Source organism: Lotus japonicus, chromosome 4 (genome assembly GCF_012489685.1).
Source record: "Lotus japonicus ecotype B-129 chromosome 4, LjGifu_v1.2".
NCBI lineage: Eukaryota > Viridiplantae > Streptophyta > Magnoliopsida > Fabales > Fabaceae > Lotus > Lotus japonicus.
In genome coordinates this window covers 21,675,760-21,693,470 of record NC_080044.1, presented here as the reverse complement: position 1 = coordinate 21,693,470, position 17,711 = coordinate 21,675,760, and the positions used below count along the sequence as shown (strand labels likewise).

The window sequence follows — 17,711 nt, the reverse complement described above, 5'->3', positions numbered from 1 at the left end:
CTTTCATAGCAAACTTCTGAGGAAGAGATCTCAGGATCTTCCTTACAAGCTTCTCATCTGACATAGGTTCTCCCAAAGCAAATGAAGCATTAGACAAGTCACGGACACGCATGTGGAATTATGAAATAGTCTCTTCTTCAGTCATCATCAGATTTTCAAATTGAGTAGTAAGCATCTGAAGCCTTGACATCCTCACTCGAGTAGTTCCTTCATGTGCAGTTTTCAGAATTTCCCAAGCATCCTTTGCCACAGTACACGTATTGATCAGCCTAAACATATTCTTGTCAACTCCATTAAAAATAGCATTCAGAGCCTTTGAATTTCCAAGTGCAGCTTCATCTTCAACACTGGTCCATTCTTCTTCAGGTTTTTCAACAACAGTAGTAGAGATGCCTTCAACCTCAGCCTTAGTGGGGTGCTTCCAACCCTTGACAATAGCTTTCCAAGTCTTGTTGTCAATCGATTTGAGAAAGGTTGTCATGCGAACCTTCCAGTAGTCATAGTTAGTACCATCCAGAATGGGTGGCCTATTGACTGATCCTCCCTCCTTGTTATCCATGAGAACTTGAATAAACTCCCTGGAGCTCACCCAACCAGAACAGGGTGCCTGCTCTGATGCCAATTGTAATTCAGGTTCCCTCTGAAACGATTGTCCTACACGATGCTGGGACAAGAGGTTCGACAATCGCTTAACAATAAACAAAACTTAACAACAAAACAATAACACTCAGAAGTTGTTAACCCAGTTCAGTGAAAACTTTCACCTACGTCTGGAGGGTTTGCACCCAAAGAAAGGAAATCCACTATCTCAAGATTCAGGAATTACAGACACTCATGAACACCTCAGTTCATAGTTCACTTCCTAATCTACCCAGTGTATTTCTACTTAGAATCTCAACCTAAGTATGAGAGCCCCTCTCACTTTCTCTCAATCACTGCCACAGTGATTGGTAAACACAATGAACAATCAGAGTTTGAATGTTATCAAACAACACAGAACCCTTCTTTGCTTTATAGAATCAGTGAGCAAAGAGGATTCACAAATAACAAAGAACGAAGCACACTAACAAATCCTAAAACACACGATCTCTCTCTATCAGCTTCCGTTCCCTTCACGTTTTAGGTCTTCATCCTTTTATAGACTTCAGCAGCGGTAGCATGGGCTTTAGGGTTAGCACAGGCTGAAGAAACAGATTCCAATAACAGCAATTTGAAAACGCAATCTTGATAGATTCGGTTTCTTATTGCACAAGTAAAGATAGAAATCAATCTTTTAACAAAGATTGTTTCAACAAATAACAACCCAACAACTAAAACCCTTCTGAGATAGTTACTTGCTCCTCAAGTAACTCAAAACATATCTTCAACAAATCTTCAGAAGGCCCATAACAGAAACACAAGCTGAGGACTGATGTCCTAGCCTCACGAGGTCAGATGCCACGACATCTGCTTCGACAATCAGTTGTTTTGACAAAATGCAAGGCAACATGTTCCAACAATCTCCCCCTTTGTCAAATTTTGTCTAAAACAACTCACAATCAGAGAGGATAAAAAACTAGAGAGACAATTCTCCCCCTTAGTCAGAGCTCCCCCTCAAACTGATGCATCTACACAACCAACTACCATACTTCAGAAGACATAGTCGGAACAACCACTTAGCAGCACAAACACAAAACCAAAGGTACAATCAGCCTTAGCACATGATGACACCAAAATAGATTAGCTTGAACATCATCGTATCAGAAATACTACCATCAGAAGCTGGCAGCACATACCCAGAAGAACAACTAACAGAAATACTGCTCATCAGAAGCACCATCAGAAATACTGCTCATCAGAAGAAAATACTGCTCATCACAGACCTATTATGGTAACACATGATGACAGACCTAGATAATTATGAAAAGGCAACACTGACGGTTTTTATGGATACATGTTCATCCGGTGCCTTTTTCAGAGGAGCTAGGAGTAGGAGGGCTGTGGTTTTTTATGGAGCATGCAATGAGCCGCATTTTACTGATTTTGATGATTACAGAAGACCCATCAAAACAGTGAAATATACTTAAACAACTTACAAGATCAAAGGATAAGGAGAGACTAATCCTCTACTTGACTGGACACCCGGGAGAGTACTAGACTAAACCAACAAAAATATGGGCAATCTGGCCAACTGAGAAGAAAAAGGGGCCGAAGAAAGGGGTTGTCATCACAAACCTATTATGGGAACACATGATGACGGACCTAGATAAGAAGGAAAAGGCAACGATGACGATTTTTATGGATACTTGTTTATCCGGTGCCTTTTTCAGAGGAGCTAACAGAAGGAGATGTGTGGTTTTTTATGGAGCATGCAATGAGTCGCAATTTACTGATTTTGATGATTACAGATGACCCAGGAAAACAGTGATTCGAAATACAGTTAAACAACTTATAAGATCGAAGGATAAGGAGAGATTGCTCCTTTACTTGACTGGACACGCGGGAGAGTACTAGACTAAACCAACAAAAATATGGGCAATCTGGCCAAGTGAGAAGTAAAAGGTGCCGAAGATAGGGGTTGTCATCACAGACCTATTATGGGAACACATGATGACATAACTAGATAAGAAGGAAAAGGCAACGCTGACGGTTTTTATGGATACATGTTTATCCGATGCCTTTTTCAGAGGAGCTAAGAGAAAGAGAGGTGTGGTTTTTTTGGAGCATGCAATGAGCCGTAATTTACTAATTTTGATGATTACAGAAGACTCAGCAAAACAGTGATTCCGAATACAATTAAACAGCTTATAATACCGAAGGATAAGGAGAGGCTGCTCATCTTCTTGACCAGACACGCGAGAGAGGACCATACTAAACCAACAAAAATATGGGCAATCTGGCCAAGTGAGAAGAAAAAGGTGCCGAAGATAGGTGTTGTCATAACAGACGTATTCCGGGAACACATGATGACAGACCTAGATAAGAAGGAAAAGGCAACGCTAACGGTTTTTATGGATACATGTTTATCCGATGCCTTTTTCAGAGGAGCTAAGAGGAGGAGATGTGTGGTTTTTTTGGAGCATGCAATGAGCCGCAATTTACTAATTTTGATGATTACAGAAGACCCAGCAAAATAGTGATTCGGAATACATTTAAACAGCTTATAATATCGAAGGATAAGGAGAGGCTGCTCCTCTTCTTGACGAGACACGCAGGAGAGGACCATACTAAACCAACAAAAATATGGGCAATCTGGCCAAGTGAGAAGAAAAAGGTGCCGAAGATAGGGGTTGTCATCACAGACCTGTTCTAGGAACACATTATGACAGACCTAGATAAGAAGGAAAAAGGCAACCTTGACGGTTTTTAAGGATACATGTTCATCCGGTGCCTTTTTCAGAGGCGCCAGGAGAAGGAGGGGTGTGGTTTTTTATGGAGCATGCAATGAGCCGCAGTTAACTGATTTTGATGATTACAGAAGACCTAACAAAACATTGATTCGAAATACCGTAAATTAGCTTATAAGATCGAATTATAAAGAGAGACTTCTCCTCTACTTGACTGGACATGCGGGAGTGTACTAGACTAAACCAACAAAAATATGCGCAATCTGACCAACTGAGAAGAAAAATGGGCTGAAGAAAGGGGTAGTCATCACAGGCCTATTCTGGGAACACATGATGACAGACCTAGATAAGAAGGAAAAGGCAATGCTGACTGTTTTTATGGATACATGTTCATCCGGTGCCTTTTTCAGAGGAGCTAAGAGAAGGAGAGGTGTGGTTTTTTGTGGAGCATGCAATGAGCCGCAATTTACTGATTTTGATGATTATAGAAGACCCAGCAAAACAGTGATTCGAAATACAATTAAACAGCTTATAAGATCGAAGGATAAGGAGAGACTGCTCCTCTACTTGACTGGACACGCGGGAGAGTACTAGACTAAACCAACAAAAATATGGGCAATCTAGCCAACTGAGAAGAAAAAGCGGCCGAAGAAAGGGGTTTTCATCATAGACCTATTATGGTAACACGTGATGACAGACCTAGATAAGAAGGAAAAGACAACGCTGACGGTTTTTTTGGATACATGTTCATCCGATGCCTTTTTTAAGAGGAGATAAAAGAAGAAGGGGTGTGGCTTTTTATGGAGCATGCAATGAGCCGTAGTTTACTGATTTTGATGATTACAGAAGACCCAGCAAAACAGTGATTCGAAATACAGTTAAACAGCTTATAAGATCGAAGGATAAGGAGAGACTGCTGCTCTACTAGACTGGACACGCGGGAGAGTACTAGACTAAACGAACAAAAATATGGGCAATATGGCCAACTGAGAAGAAAAAGGGGCTGAACATCACAGACCTATTATGGTAATACATGATGACAGACCTAGATAAGAAGGAAAAGGCAACACTGACGGTTTTTATGGATACATGTTCATCCGGTGCCTTTTTCAGAGGAGCTAGGAGTAGGAGGGGTGTGGTTTTTTTTGGAGCATGCAATGAGCCGCAGTTTACTGATTTTGATGATTACAGAAGACCCATCAAAGCAGTGAAATATAGTTAAACAAGTTACAAGATCGAAGGATAAGAAGAGACTAATCCTCTACTTGACTGGACACGCGGGAGAGTACTAGACTAAACCAACAAAAATATGGGCAATCTGGCCAACTGAGAAGAAAAAGGGGCCGAAGAAAGGGGTTGTCATCACAAACCTATTATGGGAACACATGATGACGGACCTAGATAAGAAGGAAAAGGCAACGATGACGATTTTTATGTATACTTGTTTATCCGGTGCCTTTTTCAGAGGAGCTAAGAGAAGGAGATGTGTGGTTTTTTATGGAGCATGCAATGAGCAGCAATTTACTGATTTAGATGATTACAGAAGACCCAGCAAAACAGTGATTCGAAATACAGTTCAACAGCTTATAAGATCGAAGGATAAGGAGAGACTGCTCCTCTACTAGACTGGACACACGGGAGAGTACTAGACTAAACGAATAAAAATATGGGCAATATGGCGAACTGAGAAGAAAAAGGGGCTGAACATCACAGACCTATTATGGTAACACATGATGACAGACCTAGATAAGAAGGAAAAGGCAACACTGACGGTTTTTATGGATACATGTTCATCCGGTGCCTTTTTCAGAGGAGCTAGGAGTAGGAGGGGTGTGGTTTTTAATGGAGCATGCAATGAGCCGCAGTTTACTTATTTTGATGATTACAGAAGACCCATCAAAACAGTGAAATATAGTTAAACAACTTACAAGATCGAAGGATAAGGAGAGACTAATCCTCTACTTGACTGGACACGCGGGAGAGTACTAGACTAAACCAACAAAAATATGGGCAAACTAGCCAACTGAGAAGAAAAAGGGGCCGAAGAAAGGGGTTGTCATCACAAACCTATTATGGGAACACATGATGACGGACCTAGATAAGAAGGAAAAGGCAACGATGACGATTTTTATGGATACTTGTTTATCCGGTGCCTTTTTCAGAGGAGCTAACAGAAGGAGATGTGTGGTTTTTTATGGAGCATGCGATGAGCCGCAATTTATTGATTTTGATGATTACAGAAGACCCAGGAAAACAGTGATTCGAAATACAGTTAAACAACTTATAAGATCGAAGGATAAGGAGAGACTGCTCCTTTACTTGACTGGACACGCGGGAGAGTACTAGACTAAACCAACAAAAATATGGGCAATCTGGCCAAGTGAGAAGTAAAAGGTGCCGAAGATAGGGGTTGTCATCACAGACCTATTCTGGGAACACATGATGACATACCTAGATAAGAAGGAAAAGGCAACGCTGACGGTTTTTATGGATACATGTTTATCCGATGCCTTATTCAGAGGAGCTAAGAGAAGGAGAGGTGTGGTTTTTTTGGAGCATGCAATGAGCCGTAATTTACTAATTTTGATGATTACAGAAGACTCAGCAAAACAGTGATTCCGAATACAATTAAACAGCTTATAATACCGAAGGATAAGGAGAGGCTGCATATCTTCTTGACCAGACACGCGAGAGAGGACCATACTAAACCAACAAAAATATGGGCAATCTGGCCAAGTGAGAAGAAAAAGGTGCCGAAGATAGGTGTTGTCATCACAGACGTATTCCGGGAACACATGATGACAGACCTAGATAAGAAGGAAAAGGCAACGCTAACGGTTTTTATGGATACATGTTTATCCGATGCCTTTTTCAGAGGAGCTAAGAGGAGGAGATGTGTGGTTTTTTTGGAGCATGCAATGAGCCGCAATTTACTAATTTTGATGATTACAGAAGACCCAGCAAAATAGTGATTCGGAATACATTTAAACAGCTTATAATATCGAAGGATAAGGAGAGGCTGCTCCTCTTCTTGACCAGACACGCAGGAGAGGACCATACTAAACCAACAAAAATATGGGCAATCTGGCCAAGTGAGAAGAAAAAGGTGCCGAAGATAGGGGTTGTCATCACAGACCTGTTCTAGGAACACATTATGACAGACCTAGATAAGAAGGAAAAAGGCAACCTTGACGGTTTTTAAGGATACATGTTCATCCGGTGCCTTTTTCAGAGGCGCCAGGAGAAGGAGGGGTGTGGTTTTTTATGGAGCATGCAATGAGCCGCAGTTAATTGATTTTGATGATTACAGAAGACCTAACAAAACATTGATTCGAAATACAGTAAATTAGCTTATAAGATCGAATTATAAAGAGAGACTTCTCCTCTACTTGACTGGACATGCGGGAGTGTACTAGACTAAACCAACAAAAATATGCGCAATCTGACCAACTGAGAAGAAAAATGGGCTGAAGAAAGGGGTAGTCATCACAGGCCTATTCTGGGAACACATGATGACAGACCTAGATAAGAAGGAAAAGGCAATGCTGACTGTTTTTATGGATACATGTTCATCCGGTGCCTTTTTCAGAGGAGCTAAGAGAAGGAGAGGTGTGGTTTTTTGTGGAGCATGCAATGAGCCGCAATTTACTGATTTTGATGATTATAGAAGACCCAGCAAAACAGTGATTCGAAATACAATTAAACAGCTTATAAGATCGAAGGATAAGGAGAGACTGCTCCTCTACTTGACTGGACACGCGGGAGAGTACTAGACTAAACCAACAAAAATATGGGCAATCTAGCCAACTGAGAAGAAAAAGCGGCCGAAGAAAGGGGTTTTCATCATAGACCTATTATGGTAACACGTGATGACAGACCTAGATAAGAAGGAAAAGACAACGCTGACGGTTTTTATGGATACATGTTCATCCGATGCCTTTTTTAAGAGGAGATAAAAGAAGAAGGGGTGTGGTTTTTTATGGAGCATGCAATGAGCCGTAGTTTACTGATTTTGATGATTACAGAAGACCCAGCAAAACAGTGATTCGAAATACAGTTAAACAGCTTATAAGATCGAAGGATAAGGAGAGACTGCTGCTCTACTAGACTGGACACGCGGGAGAGTACTAGACTAAACGAACAAAAATATGGGCAATATGGCCAACTGAGAAGAAAAAGGGGCTGAACATCACAGACCTATTATGGTAATACATGATGACAGACCTAGATAAGAAGGAAAAGGCAACACTGACGGTTTTTATGGATACATGTTCATCCGGTGCCTTTTTCAGAGGAGCTAGGAGTAGGAGGGGTGTGGTTTTTTTTGGAGCATGCAATGAGCCGCAGTTTACTGATTTTGATGATTACAGAAGACCCATCAAAGCAGTGAAATATAGTTAAACAAGTTACAAGATCGAAGGATAAGAAGAGACTAATCCTCTACTTGACTGGACACGCGGGAGAGTACTAGACTAAACCAACAAAAATATGGGCAATCTGGCCAACTGAGAAGAAAAAGGGGCCGAAGAAAGGGGTTGTCATCACAAACCTATTATGGGAACACATGATGACGGACCTAGATAAGAAGGAAAAGGCAACGATGACGATTTTTATGTATACTTGTTTATCCGGTGCCTTTTTCAGAGGAGCTAAGAGAAGGAGATGTGTGGTTTTTTTTGGAGCATGCAATGAGCAGCAATTTACTGATTTAGATGATTACAGAAGACCCAGCAAAACAGTGATTCGAAATACAGTTCAACAGCTTATAAGATCGAAGGATAAGGAGAGACTGCTCCTCTACTAGACTGGACACACGGGAGAGTACTAGACTAAACGAATAAAAATATGGGCAATATGGCGAACTGAGAAGAAAAAGGGGCTGAACATCACAGACCTATTATGGTAACACATGATGACAGACCTAGATAAGAAGGAAAAGGCAACACTGACGGTTTTTATGGATACATGTTCATCCGGTGCCTTTTTCAGAGGAGCTAGGAGTAGGAAGGGTGTGGTTTTTAATGGAGCATGCAATGAGCCGCAGTTTACTTATTTTGATGATTACAGAAGACCCATCAAAACAGTGAAATATAGTTAAACAACTTACAAGATCGAAGGATAAGGAGAGACTAATCCTCTACTTGACTGGACACGCGGGAGAGTACTAGACTAAACCAACAAAAATATGGGCAAACTAGCCAACTGAGAAGAAAAAGGGGCCGAAGAAAGGGGTTGTCATCACAAACCTATTATGGGAACACATGATGACGGACCTAGATAAGAAGGAAAAGGCAACGATGACGATTTTTATGGATACTTGTTTATCCGGTGCCTTTTTCAGAGGAGCTAACAGAAGGAGATGTGTGGTTTTTTATGGAGCATGCGATGAGCCGCAATTTACTGATTTTGATGATTACAGAAGACCCAGCAAAACAGTGATTCGAAATACAGTTAAACAACTTATAAGATCGAAGGATAAGTAGAAACTGCTCCTTTACTTGACTGGACACGCGGGAGAGTACTAGACTAAACCAACAAAAATATGGGCAATCTGGCCAAATGAGAAGTAAAAGTTGCCGAAGATAGGGGTTGTCATCACAGACCTATTCTAGGAACACATGATGACAGACCTAGATAAGAAGGAAAAGGCAACGCTGACGGTTTTTATGGATACATGTTTATCCGATGCCTTTTTCAGAGGAGCTAAGAGAAGGAGAGGTGTGGTTTTTTTGGAGCATGCAATGAGCCGCAATTTACTAATTTTGATGATTACAGAGGACTCAGCAAAACAGTGATTCAGAATACAATTAAACAACTTATAATACCGAAGGATAAGGAGAAGCTGCTCCTCGTCTTGACCAGACACCCGGGAGAGGACCATTCTAAATCAACAAAAATATGGGCAATCTGGCCAAGTGAGAAGAAAAAGGTGCCGAAGATAGGGGTTGTCATCACAGACCTGTTCTAGGAACACATGATGACAGACCTAGATAAGAAGGAAAAAGGCAACCTTGACGGTTTTTAAGGATACATGTTCATCCGGTGCCTTTTTCAAAGGCTAGGAGAAGGAGGGGTGTGGTTTTTTATGGAGCATGTAATGAGCCGCAGTTTACTGATTTTGATGATTACAGAAGACCCAGCAAAACAGTAATTCGAAATACAGTTAAACAGCTTATAAGATCGAAGGATAAGGAGAGACTGCTCCTCTACTAGACTGGACACGCGGGAGAGTACTAGACTAAACGAATAAAAATATGGGCAATATGGCCAATTGAGAAGAAAAAGGGGCTGAAAATCACAGACCTATTGTGGTAACACATGATGACAGACCTAGATAAGAAGGAAAAGGCAACACTGACGGTTTCTATGGATACATGTTCATCCGGTGCCTTTTTCAGAGGAGCTAGGAGTAGGAGGGGAGTGGTTTTTTATGGAGCATGCAATGAGCCGCAGTTTACTGATTTTGATGATTACAGAAGACCCATCAAAACATTGAAATATAGTTAAATAACTTACAAGATCGAAGGATAAGGAGAGACTAATCCTCTACTTGACTGGACACGCGGGAGAGTACTAGACTAAACCAACCAAAATATGGGCAATCTGGCCAACTGAGAAGAAAAAGGGGCCGAAGAAACGGGTTGTCATCACAAACCTATTATGGGAACACATGATGCCGGACCTAGATAAGAAGGAAAAGGCAACGATGATGATTTTTATGGATACTTGTTTATCCGGTGCCTTTTTCAGAGGAGCTAACAGAAGGAGATGTGTGGTTTTTTATGGAGCATGCAATGAGCCGCAATTTACTGATTTTGATGATTACAGAAGACCCAACAAAACAGTGATTCGAAATACAGTTAAACAACTTATAAGATCGAAGGATAAGGAGAGACTGCTCCTTTACTTGACTGGACACGCGGGAGAGTACTAGACTAAACCAACAAAAATATGGGCAATCTGGCCCAGTGAGAAGTAAAAGGTGCCGAAGATAGGGGTTGTCATCACAGACCTATTCTGGGAACACATGATGACAGACCTAGATAAGAAGGAAAAGGCAACGCTGACGGTTTTTATGGATACATGTTCATCCGGGGCCTTTTTCAGAGGAGCTAAGAGAAGGACGGGTGTGGTTTTTTATGGAGCATGCAATGAGCTGTAGTTTACTGATTTTGATGATTACAGAAGACCTTGCAAAACTGTGATTCGAAATACAGTTAAACAACTTATAAGATCGAAGAATAATGAGAGACTGCTCCTCTACTTGACTGGACACGCGGGAGAGTACTAGACTAAACCAACAAAAATATGGGCAGTCTGGCTAACTGAGAAGAAAAAGGGTCCGAAGAAAGGGGTTGTCATCACAGACCTATTATGGGAACACATGATGACAGACCTAGATAAGAAGGAAAAGACAACGCTGACGGTTTTTATGGATACATGTTCATTCGGTGCCTTTTTCAGAGGAGCTAAGAGAATGAGAGGTGTGATTTTTTATGGAGCATGCAATGGGCCGCAGTTTACTTATGATGATGGCAACTTCATGAATTCACTTGGACCTATTCTTCGAACACTCACAGACAAAATCACTCACCTGAAACTCTGTGAAAGAATCAAATAAAGGTATCACTGTATCAGGATTTGAACATAGGGGCAAAAGCGGTTATGCACTGTAGAAAATTTATTTTGAAGACTACTGTAAAAGAGTTTCTTTTGATTTTGAAGACTACTGTAAGAGGGTTTCTAGATATTCCTTCAAGCATGTACTATTTTGATTGCTAAAAAAAAACTAATTTACCATAGTCATGCAGATATCATTTTCTCAAATGGTAAAAATCCCATGATTTTTTTTTTTGTTTTTCTCGTCATGCATATATCATGTTCTGGTAAACCCCATGATGTTTTTTGTTTGTCGCCCCCTCTTTCCTTCATTGTTTATTTAGCTTATTTAATTATTTTTCTCCACAATGTTCTTTATTCATTATCCCGATTAGGTATTCTTCCGTTTTCCAGGAAAAATATAATTAAGAAAACGGCATCTTGATCAAACATTGGAGAGCCATATTTGATTTTTCTATTCACTTTGACAAATAAAAAAACAAAAAAACAAAAAATTGCCGTCACTTCTCTCTGCTTCGACTTAGACTTTAAAAATTCCATTCCATTCCTCTTGGCAACGAACCATTGGATTTCCATTTCCTCATTGTTTCTTCACCAAACGGCTTCCACGATCCAATCAACAAGAGCGAGAGAGTGAAAGAGAGAGAGTGTTTGTGAATTGTGATCGATTCGATTCGATTCGATTCGATCTATTGAGTTTTCAATGGGAGCAGTTTCTTCCGGTGGTGATAACATATGGAAGGCTCACACGGCGATGGCGGTGGTGCAGCTTTTCACCGGAGGCTACCATGTCATCACAAAGCTTGCTCTCAATGTTGGCGTCAACCAAATCGTCTTCTGCGTCTTCCGTGATCTCCTTGCTCTCTCCATTCTCGCTCCACTCGCTTATTTCCGTGAAAAGTATCTCCTCTTCCCTTCAGATTGTCCTCAATCTCATCACCCATTTCGTGATTTTTTGTTTTTTATTCTCTGTTTTGCTTATATGATACATCAAAATAGAAAGGTTTTTTTTCCTCTTTTTTATTAGCTTAATTTTTAGTGTTACTGTTAAATGGTTTGAATTTTCTCTGATTTTTTTTGAAAGTAGAATTTTCTCTGATTAGTGGTTGAGGTTGTTCTTAAAGTGCACTCTTACATAACGTGTGTGTGTGTGTGTGATCGGTTATGTGTTACACCTACCCACCGTTTCTGCGTCTATGAATTCTTGCATGCTTTGATTCCTGTCAAACAACTAATTATCCCAAAAGCTTAAACTGTTAGGTAAAGGACACAAGAATGATTATATTTCTTACACGCCCCCTCATGCAAGAGTCCACTTGGGCTTACAGCGGGGACGATGCACATAGTCATCTACCATGTGCTGAAATTCAACATTTTATTAGAAGAATTGGTGATGGCAAGGATCGACCCAGGCTTGTTAATAGCGCGCTATAGCGTAGCGCCCTGGGGGTTCACCGCTACTCCACTATTCACTGCTATTTGCCGCAATAGCGCTCGAAATAACGTTTTTTGGGCTTGCCGCTACACTACGCTATCCACCATTAATAACCCTGGATCGACCTCTAGACCACTTAGTCATAGAGGCTCTGATATCGTGTCAAACAACCAATTAACCCAAAAGCTTAAGTTGTTAGGTGAAGGACCCATGAATGATTATATTTCTAACAATTACTAATTGTTCTCTTGAAAGTTAAAACTAATTTAGCAGTTAACCTTTGCTGCCCGTGTCACAGTGTAATTGGTGTAGGAGTAATACTCTGTATATTAGAACCTCCTTCTTCTGGAAAGACTTTTTGACACACATTGGTGCCTGATTGTGTGGAATTATACACTTATGTTTGCTGATATGTAGAGCTTTGTTCCTGCTAATTTAGAGCATGTTCAATGTATGGCTTCTCCTGTTTAAGGTTTACTCTTGTTATCTCAAGTCAGTTTCCAGAATTGCTCTTCTTATGGTGGATTATGGCCTGTAGTTATGGTTGTTGTTTATGAAAATGGCTGCTAATTTTCTTTCTGATAGTTTAGATTATACTTGCTGTGCAAACATTTAACTGTGTGCTACTGCTATGCCTACATGTTCAAATTTTAGAAGTGTTATTTTTACTTGTAACTCTTCTAGTTCATAATATCTTCGTCATCCTTTTATCCTATTGCATGAGTATCCTAATAATTCCTTGTTGTCTGTAGACGTACAAGGCCACCCCTAACCAAGCGCATCATGATGTCATTCTTCTTTCTTGGATTAACTGGGTGAGGTTCTTCACATATCCCCTAAGTTCTTTTGTGTTTGAAGGATACAATGTTTTATTGATGGAATGGTATTATTTCTTCTCTATTTATGCTCAGGATATTTGGCAACCATCTTTTGTTTCTTATTGGTTTAAGCTATACTAATCCAACTTATGCTGCTGCAATTCAGCCAGCCACTCCAGTCTTTACATTTCTGTTGGCTGTAATGATGGGGTCAGTTTCTCTCTTTTTGTTTTCTGTATATTGTGTGTGTTTTTGTTAAGGCATCTACTTGTGGAACACAAACATGATGGTAATAATGTTGCACAGAATTCTGTACATTAATTAAATTCAGATTCAGCAGGACATTTGGTAATGTGTACCTTAATAAACTTATTCATGCAGTACAGAAAGAGTGAACATGCTAAGATATGAAGGTCTGGCCAAGGTTGGAGGAATTTTTACCTGTGTTTTGGGTGCCATATTTATGGTTTTGTATCGTGGTCCGGCATTGATTGGATATACAGAAATAGACCTTGAATCACACAGTGAAGTAAGTGCGAGAGGTCAACCAGAGCCTTCTGGATGGTTAATTAGTGGTTTAATGGGTCTTGGATTAGACCATTTTCATATCGGGGTTTTGTGCTTCATTGGGAACTGCATGTGCATGGCTACTTTTCTAGCCATTCAGGTACATATCTTTTTATACCCTTTAAATGATTGTCGATTACAGCATAGGAAAAAAGTAGTGATCACTGCAATTATCTCTATTACTCATTTGTTAAACCCCAATTCCCATGTATTTTTATTATACACATTTGATGACTCTACTAGTCATAGTTGTATGGACCGGACCAAATGGCTCGGGTTTAAAACCTTGTATTGACCTCCAAGCTAGTCTGGTTAGAGCTCTTTCCAGTTTTCACATCAAGTCAGTCATATCTGCTTGAATTGAAACCACTTGACCCGTTTTGATATTTTAAAAATGTTTTCAGCAAGACCATGGCTTTTGCGAGGACTGGTGACGAGGAGACACTCCTATTTTGAGAGCTTTGAAAGGGTCATGAAAGTTGAGTTTAAAGGAATAGAGCAAAAATGATTAATTACTCAAATAGTGGTTTGAGAGAGAAGAAGGAATAAAACAAAGTTACAAGTGTTTTGAATTGCTGATGGAACAAAAACTTGAAGTCTAGAATGCAATACTGAAATGGTAGTGGACTGTATTGATAAGAATTGGTTCAGATTAGGTACTCAAATGGATTTACTAATGAGTAGACTTTCCAAATTCTATACCACTGGCGTGACCAAGAAGGACGCAGAAGTTAAAAGAACTCAGTGGTATTCGAGAGACCCACACTTTTCTATCATGACCTGCCTTGAATCAAAGAAGAGAGAGAGAGAGAGAGAGAGAGAGAGAGAGAGAGAGAGAGAGAGAGAGAGAGCATTGAATACCAGGATAATATATATGATAAGAATCATGAATACAAGGATTTATGGTTGTCGTGATTACAATAATATACAACACCTGATCATCCCATAATTACTCTATTTACATTATTCCTTACATCGCCCCAACGCTAGAGCATATAAATCATAGCACCAAGTTTGTTACAGATGTAACTAATTTGAGCAGACATCTTCTGGTTGATCATTGGAATTGATGAAGCTAGTAGTGATGTCTCCAGATTAGTTCTTCTCCTTGATGAAATGACAATATGTTTAGACTTGTTTGACTATCTCATGGAACACTGAATTTGAGGCAATATATAAGGAAACTTGATTCACAAATGACTGTTATTTGTGTGACTTCCCTAAATCTCTCATTTATTTAAGCAACGGTTTGAGTCAGATGAGTTCATAAGTGTTTGAAGTCGTTGTTTGATATTAGGCTTCTATTTTGGATTCAGAGGCAACATTTCGTTTCAGGCTTTTGTAGGAAATCAAATTATCACCAATAAAAATGCAAAATGCAGAAGTGGTTATCCTTGTAGTAGGTATGCCCTCTTTGTCTTCATACAAGAGACATTTTCCTGGATCTCCTTTAATATAATTTAGGATTTAGGATGCGAATAATTGCATCTCAATGTCATTCTCATAGAGAATGAAGAAATGGCCTTACCACAATGGTTGTGAAGGAGATATCTAGGTAAGTGTTGGCAAGATAATTTAGTTTCCCAACCAATCTTCTATGTCTTTTGATCTTAAAGCGGCTCCCTCTAACTTTGTAGAAGTTTAGCGTTCAGATCCATAGGAGTACGAACAAACTTGCATTCATCAGCCCTGTTTCCTTAAATGCACTTTGTTATTGGGCTAATCCCTCTTGTGCTATGCTTTGATTTCTTGGTGCAAAGAGACAGGAAAACTAATAACACTCTGTCATTTCGATTCTTAATTTTCTCTAACATTGTCAATAAATTCCTTTCCTCCCTGATCTCCTCCAAACACTTCATGAAGTCACACAATATTGATTTGTTATTGGATGACTTCCAAAAGTCATCATGTTTGTTTGTTAAATGATTTACACAATTACCACTCTTAAAATTAGGTTTCAAAATTTCTTCATTGATCAAATTAGCTTTGCATAAACCTAAACTTTTTTGTTCTAAAACATTTAAGGTATTAGAATCTTTTATGAGTGAAATGTTTGTTATGAGCAAATTTTTCATGAAATTTTTTCAGGCTCCATTATTAAAAAAGTATCCTGCAAACCTAACAGTCACGGCCTATTCATACTTCTTTGGAGCTTTACTGATGGTAACCACATCGTACTTTGTGACTGATGAGTCAACTGACTGGAGTTTGACACAATCTGAAACAATTGCTGTTTTTTATGCTGTGAGTACCTAGAATTTTAAATCAACCTTAAGCATATGATTATCTATGTTTATTGTTTGATTATTGCCGATCATTTTGGTCCTTGTTCCTTTTATATTGTTTATGCTTTTGTTCTGAAATTAATCAAATGTAAGTGTTTGTGTTTTTGTAAGGGAAACCATTTTCACTTCAGGAAGTATGTATGAGACTATGAGTCCAGGTTGTAGTACTGCTACTTTTTTTAATGAAGGTCCTTCGACTTATGCTAGTGAAGAAAATAAAAAGATATTATGGCATGCTGTTTTATAATTTTAGCTTTTAACATTAGATTCAATTTCGATCTACTGTTATTTTACTTTATTTGCTAACCATATGGTTCCACTTCCATAGTTCCAATTCCAAAAAGGTTTACTAGAAGTGAAAAAAATTGAAAGTCTCAATTATTTAAATGGTGTAGGACTTCATTGTTTACTACTAGTGTGAAAAGTTTTATACCACCACTTCGTTAAATTAAAACTCTTGATCTGATGCTGAACCTGTTTCTTTTGTTTGTTCAGGGAATTATTGCATCTGCCCTTAATTATGGAATCATTACATGGTGTAACAAGATCTTGGGGCCGGCCATGGTTGCCCTTTATATTCCACTTCAACCTGGGGCTTCTGCTCTCTTGTCCAGAATTTTTCTTGGAAGTTCAATTTACATGGGAAGGTACATCTCGTATTACCTCCCAGTTATTCGTGCATTATTGATTGTTAATTTGTGAGTGGCTAACTGGCTATAAGCCAACTCTCACCTTGTTAATGCTGATGCGAAAAACAACAATAGACTTCATTACTGAATCCTCGCCACCCTCCTTTTTAGTGAGATTCTTATCATAGTCTATGCAAGTTTTCTACATTACACCAATAAATAAGCAAGAGTATCAAGCCGAGAAATTACAAATCATTATTTCCAATACAAAAATTGTTATTGTGAAACTGAATATTGGAACATGTATTTATCAACTTAGACTATATAACTCGTGTAAACTATGTTTATGCAAGATATTCTCCTATTGGCATTCTGAAGCAATGAAGTTTCTTATTTTTTCCTAATTTGTTATCCATGATAACAGCGTTGTTGGTGGATCATTGATCATTACTGGTTTATATGCGGTTACTTGGGCATCTTATAGAGAAAGGAAGGCAGCTGCTGGAGTTATTCCTCTTGGCTCTTGGGTCCCTGAATCACCTATTCATGACAAGAAGAGTCCATACCATAGAGCACTTCACATTTTCTCAGGCCTCCCCGGCTTTTCCACAAAGCCTTCGGATTAACGAAATTAACTATGGAATGCCGTGTAAAAAGTTGTGCCATAATTCTTTGTTCCCTTACTGGTATCTTATATACATAGCTGTTCTGAAGAAATACAATGTGACATTGAAATTTTGTAGAACTTGTTTAGCATTCGACAAGGTTACCTGTTATCTTGAAAAAGGTTTTTCTAGACTTTTGCTCTGAGACACTAATTAAAAAACACGTTCAGATGTGAAGTTATAAGAATATCGGTATAAAAGTTAATAATGTAAAAGGAATAATAGTAGTGAATTTCAGATAAAATGGTAAATTCAACTTTTATTAAAGTAATTTTTATTAATGAAAATGAATTTTGGACCCAAATGAGACATTAATTTTTTTTTTCAGAGTAAAGAATTGAGTGTTTTTGTTATTGGTGAATATTA

At 39.1% G+C, this 17,711-nt stretch overlaps 1 protein-coding gene across 2 annotated transcripts; it reads left to right on the top strand.

The window, feature by feature from the left end:
* Window positions 1-11,344: 11,344 nt before the first annotated feature.
* Window positions 11,345-17,476, top strand: LOC130711869 (WAT1-related protein At4g19185-like). 2 transcript variants are annotated; one of them, XM_057561643.1, is made up of 7 exons: window positions 11,357-11,846; window positions 13,134-13,196; window positions 13,293-13,409; window positions 13,581-13,866; window positions 15,855-16,010; window positions 16,547-16,698; window positions 17,105-17,476. In XM_057561643.1, exons 1-7 carry the CDS (start codon window positions 11,650-11,652, stop codon window positions 17,304-17,306), a joined length of 1,173 nt encoding a protein of 390 aa, XP_057417626.1. In that variant the 5' UTR covers window positions 11,357-11,649; the 3' UTR covers window positions 17,307-17,476. The 2 variants fall into 2 exon arrangements, with proteins under 2 accessions (XP_057417627.1, XP_057417626.1); XM_057561644.1 differs by lacking the exon at window positions 15,855-16,010 and having other exon boundaries at window positions 11,345-11,846.
* The last annotated feature ends 235 nt before the right edge of the window (window positions 17,477-17,711 follow it).

What these genes read in the sequence shown, in the direction of transcription:
- LOC130711869 (XM_057561643.1), top strand. Translation starts at nt 11,650, where the DNA reads ATGGGAGCAGTTTCTTCCGGTGGTGATAACATATGGAAGGCTCACACG. An exon ending in CTCGCTTATTTCCGTGAAAA is followed by an intron (nt 11,847 to 13,133) that starts GTATCTCCTCTT and finishes TGTTGTCTGTAG; the next exon opens with ACGTACAAGGCCACCCCTAA. An exon ending in CTGTTGGCTGTAATGATGGG is followed by an intron (nt 13,410 to 13,580) that starts GTCAGTTTCTCT and finishes TTATTCATGCAG; the next exon opens with TACAGAAAGAGTGAACATGC.